At 38.7% G+C, this 12838-nt stretch overlaps 1 protein-coding gene across 1 annotated transcript in view; it reads left to right on the top strand.

Moving 5' to 3' along the window:
- LOC109467616 (hemicentin-1-like) overlaps positions 1–12838 on the top strand; it is a 47224-nt gene that overhangs the window by 6860 nt on the left and 27526 nt on the right. The window contains exons 7-14 of the mRNA XM_019765632.1: positions 722–886; positions 1407–1577; positions 2599–2769; positions 3181–3327; positions 6340–6477; positions 6793–7001; positions 10359–10509; positions 11904–11966. Of these exons, the coding sequence (XP_019621191.1) occupies positions 722–886; positions 1407–1577; positions 2599–2769; positions 3181–3327; positions 6340–6477; positions 6793–7001; positions 10359–10509; positions 11904–11966 (1215 nt within the window). The remainder of the gene's footprint in view (positions 1–721; positions 887–1406; positions 1578–2598; positions 2770–3180; positions 3328–6339; positions 6478–6792; positions 7002–10358; positions 10510–11903; positions 11967–12838) is intronic.

Below are 12838 nucleotides of genomic sequence, written 5' to 3'. Positions count from 1 at the left end.
CACCACACCTTTTGAAAAAAATAGGGGCGTGCCCCGGTGTGTGATGGTCCAAATACTCATCTGATTATTCACTATGGACTCCAGGAAGAGTAGTGTAAAATTCACAAAGAGTTTGTAAATTGTCCACAATGTATTGGTTGGTGAGTGTTGAGTGTACTGTATACATGTATTTGTGTCATTTATGTGAATATGTTCTTTTTTTTTATTTACCATAGGCCATGTTGATTTGAATATATGGATGACATCTGCCGGGAGCCCCAAAACTGATGCGCGTGCGAAATAAAAAAAAAGTTTTGCAAAAAAAAAGTTAACTTTTCTATTATGAAATACTACGTGGTCATGAGGGTTGAGCAAATGACACAGAATATGGTTTGGCGAATAATCTAGTCTTCAAGTTCATTTTTTTACAATTTCGTCTTTTTTCGTTTGATTTTGGCATACGACATTGGTATAGTTTTTATTAATTTTTTTTGTAACTTATGGTATATTTTTGCTCATTTTGCAACTGTTTTGTACGATTTACAGTATGGTTGAAAACTTTTTTTTTGGGAAACGGCCGAAAATTCATGCGCGCGCGGATGTCATCCATATAATCAAATCAACATGGCCATACTAGTACTTACAATACTTAAAATAAGAGAAGTGGGCCTTCCTGGTTTGAGTGAATGAAATATTTGATACAGTCTAGTGACCGCAATCTTCAACCTTTGATTTGTGTTAGTGGATGGCAAGTGGACGCTGTGGAGCCCATGGTCAGCCTGTAGTTCATCGTGTAACAATGGGATACGCACACGCACACGGACTTGTACCACTGCAGAACATGGAGGTCGATCATGTCCAGGAGAAGACACACAGGTGAATTTCTGCAACAGCTTACCCTGTCCAGGTGGGTACTAGACAATATTGATAAAAATTTACTGCTTCATTATTGCATATATTTGTAAGTTATCAGCCCCAGGTTACTATCCCCTTTGAACTTGCATCATTTTCAAAATGGTGTTGGTAGCATTTGCTGCACAAGGTGGGCTTATTTTTAATTAGTGCCTGATGTACAGATGGTTCTGTCCTACTATAGTCATTTAACCTTACTGGCACTGACAATTGTTCATCTTTTTCTGATTTTCACTCAATTTTATCACACACGCAACCATGTAACATTACCATTCTTGGTAACATATGCATGTACATGTACAATGTAGTTTCACGTGCATGTTTGAGAAGAGCCACACCTTGAGCACACTAAAGATCTCATCATACTTACAATACTTATAATAAGAGTATTGGTCCTTCCTTTTTGATTGAGTAAAATCTTTGATACAGTCTGGTGACCGCAGTCTTGGTGTAGAGATGATAACTGGTAGACTTTCTTACCCTGCGGCTATGTGTCCACTCCCTGTGCATGTTAGTCCATGGTGGTTGGGGTCCTTGGACAGCCTGGGGAAGCTGTAGTCGTAGCTGTAACGGGGGACAGCAGAAGAGGTACAGGACGTGCAACAATCCACAGCCACAACACGGGGGCCAGTCTTGTGCTGGTCCAGCCACAGAGACAGAAGGTTGCAGTTTTGAGCCTTGTCCAGGTATAGTATTTACTAGTAAACATGCTGTCTGAACACGAGTATTTAGGAATGATCAGTACATGGCCCCCTCCCATATTATATAAAGTCAAACCTTGTTTCACACTTGTTACATTGTGACGGTATTAGTCAACTTGTGCAAAAATTGTCCGGAAGAGTGTATTGAGTAATTAGGATAATTTATTTAGACTTTGGCTGGTCTGACCATACATTGTACGCATGATTATGTAAGTCACACATATGGAGAACTCTGAACTACCAGTAATCACATTTTACTGCATTGCAAGTACTTACCTAACTTAAGTGGATTGACTTATATATATATGCCATATAGAGCACTGAATTTTTTTATCATGTACTGTAATACATGTGTATTATACTTGTGTATTATAATCTACAATGTTTATGTCACAGGAGATTCCTATCTCCCCTAGGGAAGATAGGAATTCCAATCTCCCCTAGGAGAATCCGGAATCCTCCTATAGGGGAGATAGGGATTCCAATTTCCCCTAAGAGGATTCCGGGAGACTGGAATTCAAGATTTTCTTCTACAAAACTGGAATTCCAATCTCTTCTAGGAGGATTCCAGATTCTCCTATAGGGGAGATAGGAATTCCAATTTGTCCTAGAACAAGTGGGAATTCTTACAGGACAATCTCCAATTTTTAAAGGAGAAATTCTGATTGTATCAAAATATTCAGGTAATAAGATTGGCCAAAAAAACATTTACTCAAGCAACTGGATATGATTTTGGAAACGGTCAGACATTTCACGTAGCATCCACTACCTTTCGTCAGTGACAGTAGAGACAGGAGAAAGGCTTATAAGCATGAACTATCAATCAATACATACATGTAAACCTGCCTTTCTCCTGCAAGTCTCTAGTGTCACTGACAAAAGGTAGTGGATGCTACCTGAAACATCTGTCCATTTCCAAAATCATATCCAACGTTGCTGGAGTAACTTTTTTGTAGTGCCATCTGTAAGGTTTGCTTCATTCATTGAGAAATTTCCCTGTGTTTAGTCCATGGGAAGTGGAGCCCATGGACAGAATGGAGTGAATGTTCAGCAACATGTGGTCGGGGAGAAAGGACAAGAACCCGTTCTTGTAACAAACCACAACCTCAGTATGGTGGGAACTCCTGTCTAGGGGACAGTTCACAAGTGCAAGCCTGCAGGATACGCTCATGTAGAGGTAGCAGTGCTTCATACTTTGTACCTTTGCTACTCATACAAGTGTCAGGTATTGATTATAATCAAATAGCCCATGGATTTGCTTGATACATGTATGTTGCTCCTTTGCTAATCAAGTTACTCTAAGTACAAATTGCTATAAACATGATGGAATTCTGTTAGTACTACTTTAGCACATACTTTTGGTTTTACTTTTGTACAGATGGATTTACTTTTGAGATCACCTGTAAATGGTCATATGACTTGCATTTCTCAAGGTGTACATGATGTAGCTGTTACTGTATTGTGGAAGACTTACATGTACATACATTTCTGCCCATAAGAAGGATTCTGACATCTACATGTTGTATATTTTGGAAAGGTAAACATCCTTATGTGTCTAATATTTTTATTCTGGTGACCCCCTGTCCAGGCAGACCAACACAGGCCTATGGAAGCATCATAGGCACAGTGAACAATCTGGAGTTTGGAGTCTCTACACTACATGCCAACATTACAAAAAGCAGATCAGGAAACCATAGAGTGATAGCAGTGATGACAGATATACCAGCTAATGTTGGTAAGCCTCTGTATTAAGGCATCCACTCAAAACCAGCCTAGACTCACACGTTCTTTGTAGATCCTCCCATGCCAAGTGGCATACTGGGCAGCAAGTAAGTACAAAATGTAACTGTTAATTGAAACAAAATGTGGTAATTAGATAGCATAAAATCAATACAATTTCAGTTCCTTTAGTTTTGAGGAGTCTTGGTCATTTTCTTTTCATCTTTGAAATTCCATATTACACCAGGTAGCTGTCGGTTGAGGTCAGCAGGTTTAGGTACAATGTATTTAGCCATACCCGCACATTCAATCGATAAGTCAGACGTTCGACGCCAAGAAAAGTACAACAATGTTATCAGAATAATTGGTTCAGTAGAACTGATTTCCATATCTATCTTCATTTTGCAGATTATCTTTACTAAGTATTTTGATGTAATATCTAGTTTCCAGACCAATTTTTTCTATGTAAAAGAATGAATAGAAGACCGTCGCTATCACCAGCCACGCCACCCTAACATGGTGCCCTTGCCGTGCGTCCTCTCCAGGATTTGTTGCTCTACCTTTCTCCGCTTGACTAGACATGAACAGAACACTGCATGCATCTTTATCTTTGATAATCCTAGTTTGGGAAGTATCATTAAAGTAACCTTAATGCTGTACCTTTCCACCCCAAAAATAAAGGAAACATTAAGTGGCGAATTTATGGCCCCCTCCATTAGATGTACAGAATCTTAACACATTTTCATTCCGCTGTTTACTTTTTTGGTCAACGCTATTTTAGGATTCGACGTGAAAGAGACCCCAAAGTAGAATTATCCTCCTGTCTGGTTAGATGTTCAAAGGGGTCGGAAACTTAAGGCTTCATTGTCTTTCAATGCATGGTTATCAAAGCTTTTTAACAGTGTTCTGAACACATTAGTCTCTCAAGTTTGCAATTCTGCAATTCATACAGTATCTCCTGCAATACTAAAAAAGGAGGAACAAATACATGTATGCAGGTACATGTAGGTACAAATGAAACAAGTGTCCATAGGCGACAATTCTCCGTGAAGTTTTATATTTTGCAGATTGAGAACAGTATAGTGTATGTAAACAATGTGTGATCACTTAAACAACTGGTAACAACATACTGTAAAAATGGCTAAATCCCTGGTCTAATAATCTATCCTGACTGAAAATAATAATAACAAGAATTCATAGATCTCATACCTCCATGAAATATACAAGTTTTTGTAAATGTTTTTAATTTGTGTCATTGACTATGGAAATAAGGTTGTAGATGGCATAATCTTGTTTAATCTATGGTTTACTAAATTCATATGACAATATTTTTCGTGTAGAATTCCTCTCCTTTGTCATGCTTCATTTCTACATGTCCTCATTAATTATGCAAATGACTTCTACATTAACATAATATATGCATAGCAGTGTTAAAAGTAACTTACACATGTCACAAGGTATAAAATTCCCATCATTCACCAATAAGGAGTCACAAAATTTCCACATTAATTATGCCATAAATCTGCCATAGGTTACATACATTACATGTATGAAAGTACTATATAATGTAAAACACTGTAATTATAGAATTTCCTCATTAATTATGCAAATAAAGTCTTCATTTGCATAATTTGCATTTAATTATGTACATCTCTCTCTCTCTCAGCTACCTACGTACCAAAAATGATAAAAATACGTTGTTCCTATCTGGACTTATTGGCTTTCAAAGATTTCGCCCGAAGGTCCCCTGCAGTTCCAGAGCAAGCTGCTAGGGGGACCAAACCCACACCACTTACTCCTGACAGGAAAAGGTATCTGTCACCAAAAATTCAAGACCATAGCATGTTCAGGACAAAAGATACAAAAACCGGAAGTTCTGCTGCAGTACCAAGGTCATCCACCAGGAGGCCCATATTTGACCTTGACCTTCGGCTTCCTAAGACTTACCAGCATGCCAAATATAATCACAATCCATAAAGGTGTTATGAAGTTATGCTGACTACAAATGAGCGGAAACACAGACACACACACAGATGCGCCAAAAACAATACCTCCATTTTTCATGAAGGTAACAACAGGACAATCTAAATAGATGATCAAAGTAATCTTTGATAACAATATCTTTCATTTACTGCATATTATTAATTTGACAAGGTATCACAGTAGGTGCAAACTACAATCCCAACAGATACTCGCAACCATTATGCACAACAGCCACCTAATATCTGCTTAGAGAACCTCGGCTACCAGACAACTACCTAAACCTATGGCCTATTCCACAGGATTTTAAAAGTAGGGATGTTTCTAAAATATGCATTTACTTCTATATCAAAATTGCTATGGTGAAAATAAAAAGATGTGCATCATCACGGACATAATAGCACACCACATGCCCAATTACACAGTAATACTACATACAGAACAATGCGTTTTTACTGCGAACATCTTCCAAAAACGGCCCAATACCTTATGAATGGGGACAAAACATTCTGGTACTACTTATCGACCCCTCCCAACATCTGCCTGAAGCAAAGACTCTCCCCTGAAATTCAGCATACGGGTAGCTTGGCACCAAAAAATGTACATTTTTGGCTCCTGTGCCCGCCCTATCATTAAATCGGAATGAACTGAAATTTGGTATGGGATAGCTTGGACACATGTCCAAAGAATGACATTCATTGAAAATGTGTAAAATAGGACTTTTTGGCATTTTCAGCAAAAAATGTACATTTTTGGCTCCTGTGCCCTACTGTTATGTCTGAATGGGTATAATAAAGGGTATAATGAAATCATTTTTCTTTAGTGTGGGAGACTGTGGATTTAGCAGCATAACTCTTGAAGGCATGAATCAATGTTCATGGTTTTTGGCAGGCTGGTTACCATTGGTCAAGTGCAAAAATGGGCTCTGTCACTGCTGTGGACCTTTCTCAGTCATGTCATCAATTCCCTGCACAGTTGAATGTACCGATACTTCTGATATGTAACAGTGAAACATTTACCTTTGTTTAAAGGTTCTTTGTTTTTCCAGGCTTTTGGCTAAGAAAACTTGTGTCCATCCTGACTCCTGTATATTGGACAACAGCACTGGAGGTAGGGGAGGCTGTCAATGGCTATACACTAACAAAGGGGATTTTCCAGAGAGAGACACAAGTTGAATTTCCCACAGGTATGGCTACCATAGTGTCTGTGATACATTTTAAATTTAGATAGAAATTATGTGTACATTTAGCCATTATCTGCATGGTGAGGAAAAATTATATCATTAGGCCACACTAATTTAACTTGTTGTTTATCAGTGAGATTTTTTTCAGAAAAAATTCGAGCATTGAAAAAAAATTTTTCCCAAAATCCCATGTCAAGATATAAGGCATACAGTTAAGTTTTAAGGTAAATATCAAGCTTTTGACACACATCTTCATGTCTGCCACAAAACTGTTTGCAGCTTTGCTCCTTTTCAGTTTACAGTGTTGTTACTTTTCAGGAGAAACTCTGCACATGACCCATAATGCAAGGGGTCTAGACGACAATGGTGTCCTGCAGCTGGACATTGTACTCAAGGGTGATGTGCCACACCTCTCAAGTACAGCTAATATCATCCTAAAGGACTATGTAGAAGACTATGTCCAGACAGGGCCAGGGCAGATCTATGCTTTTTCAACACGAATGTTCACTGTGGATGGCCATATGCAGGTACATTTAAGATTAGCTTCCTTAAACTGTGATTAAACCAAACTAGAGGTCGGAGATCACATGTCTTTCAGAGGTACATTGTTCTAGAGAAATGAACATGTGTATTTTTAATAATCAATTAAATGGTCTAAAGTACAAAAGAATCTCTGTACTCTTTTTTAAACTACAGAACACCCTGAAAAGGTTCGCCACAGATTTTACAGACGCACCATCACCCGTGTTAGACCCCCACCCTTCGTTATTTGATTTTGGACTGTTACTGGAAAAAAACTTACAAGAAATTCTTCTTACTGTATTATGATGGAAGTGTCACAACAGTGTCGCAAAATATAATAAGAGAAGATGTGATAAAGGAAAGAATCAGAACAGGGCGACTACTGCAGAAGACTTGTTTCTTGTTACACTGCGTTCTTTTATTCAACTTCTGTGACTTGTGTCATAACATTTGTATTTCTACAGTTAGTATATTCCAAATTCCATCTCCTTTTTCAGCCCTTCATATTTTTATTGCGCCTTCACATTAAATTTAAGGTCTCCAGTGGACGTCATCCATAGCAATTACTTGATATGGCCGTAGAAAATAACCTGTCACATGTCCAACCTATCCTCCCCCTGCTAAACTTATAGTACAATCCCTCAATGTAACGTCATTTGATCCCATCCCATTATGGGGTTCCCGGCTATATCCAGCTGTCGGCTGTCTCCAAGCAGAGGTGGTGGGGGAAGTTCTAAACACAAAAGGTCCGCTAAGTGACAACGAAACCCCCCACAAAGCCCATTAACGAACTTAACCTTGGTCCCAACAATAGTAATCTGTCTACCAAAAATTATAAGCAACATTTTACAAATACTTGAGTTATTTTGCTAACAAGCCACAAACACAAAAGGTGCACTAACATGACGCACGGACCCCCCGTGAAGCCGAAACTTACACTTGACTTCGGCCTCAACAACGGTAATCTGCCTGCCAAAAATCATGGACGTCGAATCATGCCTGCCAGAGTTATATCGCAAAATCCGCAGTTCCCACAATGCGGCGAGACAATTTCATAGTCCTTCTGACGAAGACAATTATCGTAGTTGTCTTCGTCAGAAGGACTAATAGATGAAATTGTCTCGCCGCATTGTGGGAACTGCGGATTTTGCGATATAACTCTGGCAGGCACAATTCGACGTCCATGATTTTTGTTGACACTGTAGCGGACCTTTTGTGTTTAGTACTTCCCCCACCACCTCTGCTTGGAGACAGCTGACAGCTGGATATAGCCGGGAACCCCATAATGGGATGGGATCAAATGACGTTACATTGAGGGATTGTACTATAAGTTCAGCAGGGGGAGGATAGGTTGGACATGTGACAGGTTATTTTCTACGGCCACACCAAGTAATTGCTATGGATGACGTCCACTGGAGACCTTGAAAGTGCAATAGAAATATGAAGGGCTGAAAAAGAAGATGGAATTTCGAATATACTAACTGTAGAAATACAAATGTTATGACACAAGTCACACAAGTTGAAGAAAAGAACGCAGTGTAACAAGAAACAAGTCTTCTATTCGTCATAAAGATAAATTAACAAAACAGCAGTAGTCGCCCTGTTCTGATTCTTTCATCACATCTTCTCTTATTGTATTTTGCGACACTGTCGTGACACTTTCATCATAATACAGTAAGAAGAATTTGTTTTTTTCCAGTAACAGTCCAAAATCAAATAACGTAGGGTGGGGGTCTAACACGGCTGACGGCGCGTCTGTAAAATCTGTGGCGAGCCCTTTCAGGGTGTTCTGTAGTATAAAAAAGAGTACAGAGATTCTTTTGTACTTTAGACCAAATTGATTATTAAAAAGAGAAAAGAATACACATGTTCATTTCTCTAGAACAATGTACATGTACCTCTGACGAAGACATGAGATCTCCGACCTCTAGTTATCAAATGAAGAAAGCTAACAATCTGAGTCATCCAAAGCTGATAACTACAGCCAGTCCTACAAATGTACATGGGCATGTATTGATAACATTCATTTCATGTTGAGCACGAGAAATTTGCAAAATTCACAGCACATTAAGGCCACACCAATTTAATTTCTTGGTTAACGGATTCGCCGCTTCATTTTTTTCTGATTTGCAAATAAAAATAAAAATTCAGAATCAACTGCAAAATGCTCATATTTTTCCCAGAACAGTTGAAAACAGTCCTTTTCTTACTACTTGTTACATTTATTCCATCTTTCAATGCAGTGGTATCATTAAAAGTTCAAAATTCATTGTTTAAATTTTGAACCAGCCTGGTGTGTTGACTTCATAGTTCCTATCGTACCATTTTTGGCCATAATAGGATGCCTATAGGCCTGTTTTTATTTTTTTTTCGCCCGCCCGCTCCATTATTTTCCTAGAAAAATCCGTTAACCAAGAAATTAAATTGGTGTGGCCTAAGGAGAGAATTTTCAAATGGGCCTACAATGTAGTACCCCTTCACACAAGAGATGGAATGAGCTGGAATGTCATCTGAATTTAAATTCTTTGTTTATGTCATACCTGGGCAGTGATAACGTTCGATATGGGTGTTCTGGCCAGTGTAATAACTACCCATATTGTATTGGGTTCTATTTGCTTATCACACGGGCTTCCAAATGTCCCATAAAATAAATATTGATAAGTAAATCTCCCTGGGTATGACATGAATAAAATACAACACAGTGTATTCCACCTCACTCTCAGTCCCAACCCTCTGGCAATCTGCCTATGGCTGGTACCTCAGGTGATACAGATCTAGAATACACCATGTAGTACATGTATAACGTTATACATATATTACTGGATATTTGAAGTTCATTTATATCTCTGCCCATTCTTGCAGCAAAATTTGAATTGACTTGCCTTTTCTGTTCGCCATTCAATGCAAGGAAAATGTTTTGAATGCTGTTGGAATATTTATATACTGCAGGCATTTCGTACCTAGCTATTCTTGTACCTAATCAAGTTTAAGTGTTCAGAAGTCGCTGTTCAGCTCTTGGCAATCTTCAGGAGACTTCGGTATCTATTCGTATGATTCTTTGGAATCCTCATCAGGTTGTGGGCCGAGTTTACAGTGTTTTGGTTGTATAATTCTCGGAAATCTGTCAACAAGCTGGTAGCCTACTGCATGCCTGTGTTCCAACTCAACCTTGAGTTCAGTCTGCAGTTAACAAATCTCCCCCATTCCTTTCAGCAACTCTAGACTCTCTACTCTATTCCTTTCTACAACTCTGCGTCCAAATACCTACAGACACAAAGTCAAGCACACACTCAAACACACCCTAAGCAATTCCAATTTTTGTCATTTATGTTTTGATCATTTGTCTTCCTTAACTTGTACAGCCCTACACATGGAATCACACTATACATTATGATAGTAGCCTTGGACAGATGCCCTATTTGGTGGAGAGGTTATCAGTGTCCAGTGTTGGTGTGGATTATGATCCTGATTCAGAAATACTTGACTGCAAGCTGGAGGCTTCCATATCGAAAGGTGAGTTTACACAATGTGACAGTCCTATTTTGAACTCTTCTGGGAGTTAGTAAGTTCATGATTGTTGCCCATATACATGTATGTGTAACGTTACATTGTGTAACATTACACATACATACGTGTAATGTTAGCTTGCAAATACCAGTAACATAAAATCATTTGCTTGATGTTGGCCTTGGAGAGTTAAAGACGGAATGTAACCTTAGTACAAATCTGGATTCATATCTGTCTACAGAAATGTTGAATAAACTCTTTATGGTTGGCAAGTGTAACAATTAAGAAGCTTTATAAAACCCGTGCAATAGCTTAATCAGATAGAGTGCTCACTTTGTAACTGGGAGGTCTTTTCAAACCCTGGTTGGGTGATACCAGAGACTTGAGATATGCTGCTTCTCTGCAAGCACTCAGCATTTATGAGAAAGAGTAAGGGAAGGTCAAACACACATTACCAGCGGGCTATCCCCCTGTTGGCACAACTGTATGGCCCAAGGGTTACAGAAATAGAGACGGGCACCACCCCTATGCTCTGCACAGAGTGTAATGGGACCTTTATATTTGGCCAGCTTGAAGAAGTTGGCTCCTGTGCCATAATACATCATGCATGAAAACCAAATGACCTAGAATTAGGCATGGGGAGTCTTGGACACATTCCTACAGAACTTTATTCACATATTTGGCATACACCATCTACTACTAGTATTTCATGTCAAATAAAGGAACATTTTTGGCTCCAATGTCCTCATATCACAACCAAATGACCTGAACTTTGGTATAATGGTAAATCCTTGGACACATACCCTCAGAACGATGTTGGCATGAACCACTTAAAACTGTATATATTTTTTGCTATTTTTAGACCAGAAATTTACATTTTTGGCACCTGTGCCTACTCACTATCCTGGTTTTGATTATACTGCTGCTGGTTTCCCTGTCCCAGGGGTGGCCTAATAGCAATATTAAAACCAACTAACCTGAAATTTGGGGGAGCCTTGGACATATGACCTCAAAACCTTTTTCACATACATGTATTTGGCATATACATGATTGTACTCCCTAAGAAAATCAACCCAAGGGCCTCTAGTCATGGCCTCGCTGCTTTATATATTCTAACTTGCTGTTGTTCATCTTGTTACAATAGATGAGAAGTTATCCATTAATGTGCGGGTGCAATAAACTATGTAACTTCTGGCTTCAGGGTGAGAGGGAAGTGTGATTCAAATTTCAAATATTGGTCAGTGTGTTTCCTTCCTATAGGCTTCCTAACCTTTCTAGGAAGAGTGCCATCTTCTTCTTTGTATGTGAATTGTTGTATTACCCATTGGGTAGATCTTGTTTACTTTCCAAGCAGGACTGGTGAATTATGATACAAACCAGTGGATGTTTGATTGTTGCAGGAGTTCCCAGTAACCAGTGTCCTGCAGGCTTTCAGCTAGACTCAGTTGGACCCTATTGTCGAGGTAGGCAAGGGTTCCTGGAATCCAGCAGATCTCATTTTATAAAGAACATTTAGCATTTTTAAAGAAAGTTAGCATTTTTAAAAAAGGGAAGCTGTTTGGATCAATCTTTATTTATCATTCACTGGCATTGTTGACAATTACACATTACATTGTATTAAAGAACTTTGCAATTTGAGGACATGAAAATTGTTGCTGATAAGGTCAAAAATTTTAGATGATCAAGGCATATTTCAGGTGTGTGTCAATGTTGTAACAATAGAATTAGCAGGGAAACTTTGTTCTTGTCACATACATGTAATATGACATGTCATTGACAATGAAATGTTTGCCTGGTAAAATAATGTCTTCAATCTATTTTTGTCATTTATTAATCTTGATATCTGTTGACAGGGAACTATATATCAGATCTTATTCTATATATTTTTTGTACTACTACTACTACTTTGCCATACATTGTACCATGTTCAATTGTCATGCATTAAGTTCTTCTTAAAATTATATTAATAACAGCTTTAGGCTAGAAAATGGAATTGATCTTGTCTGTACCAGGCTGGACAGAGGAGTAGGGAGCCTGTGCATAGTCACTATCTTTTTTCACAGTACACTTATTACCTCCGGGGAAGGAGATATCCTTCCGCGAGGAGGTTTTACTATGGTTCGAAACATTTCTGTCAGCAGCTGTTTCTCGCGATTGGCTGGACGGATTTGTCTGTGGTTCGGTATACGTATTGCTATTGGGCTGCAGATGATGCAGAACGTTTTTGTTTAATTGCATATGTGTTTATGGGCGTCGAAATAAAAGGTTTTTAAGTGCTCCGGACACCCCCGCCATGCTGAAAATGGTAATTACCATGTTGTTAAGGAATGGGGCG

The sequence above is a fragment of the Branchiostoma belcheri genome, unplaced genomic scaffold (genome assembly GCF_001625305.1).
Source record: "Branchiostoma belcheri isolate BF01 breed outbred unplaced genomic scaffold, Haploidv18h27 scaffold184, whole genome shotgun sequence".
NCBI classification, from domain to species: Eukaryota; Metazoa; Chordata; class Leptocardii; order Amphioxiformes; family Branchiostomatidae; genus Branchiostoma; species Branchiostoma belcheri.
The sequence above is the reverse complement of the archived record's forward strand: the minus strand, read 5'-3'. Positions and strand labels throughout refer to the sequence as shown.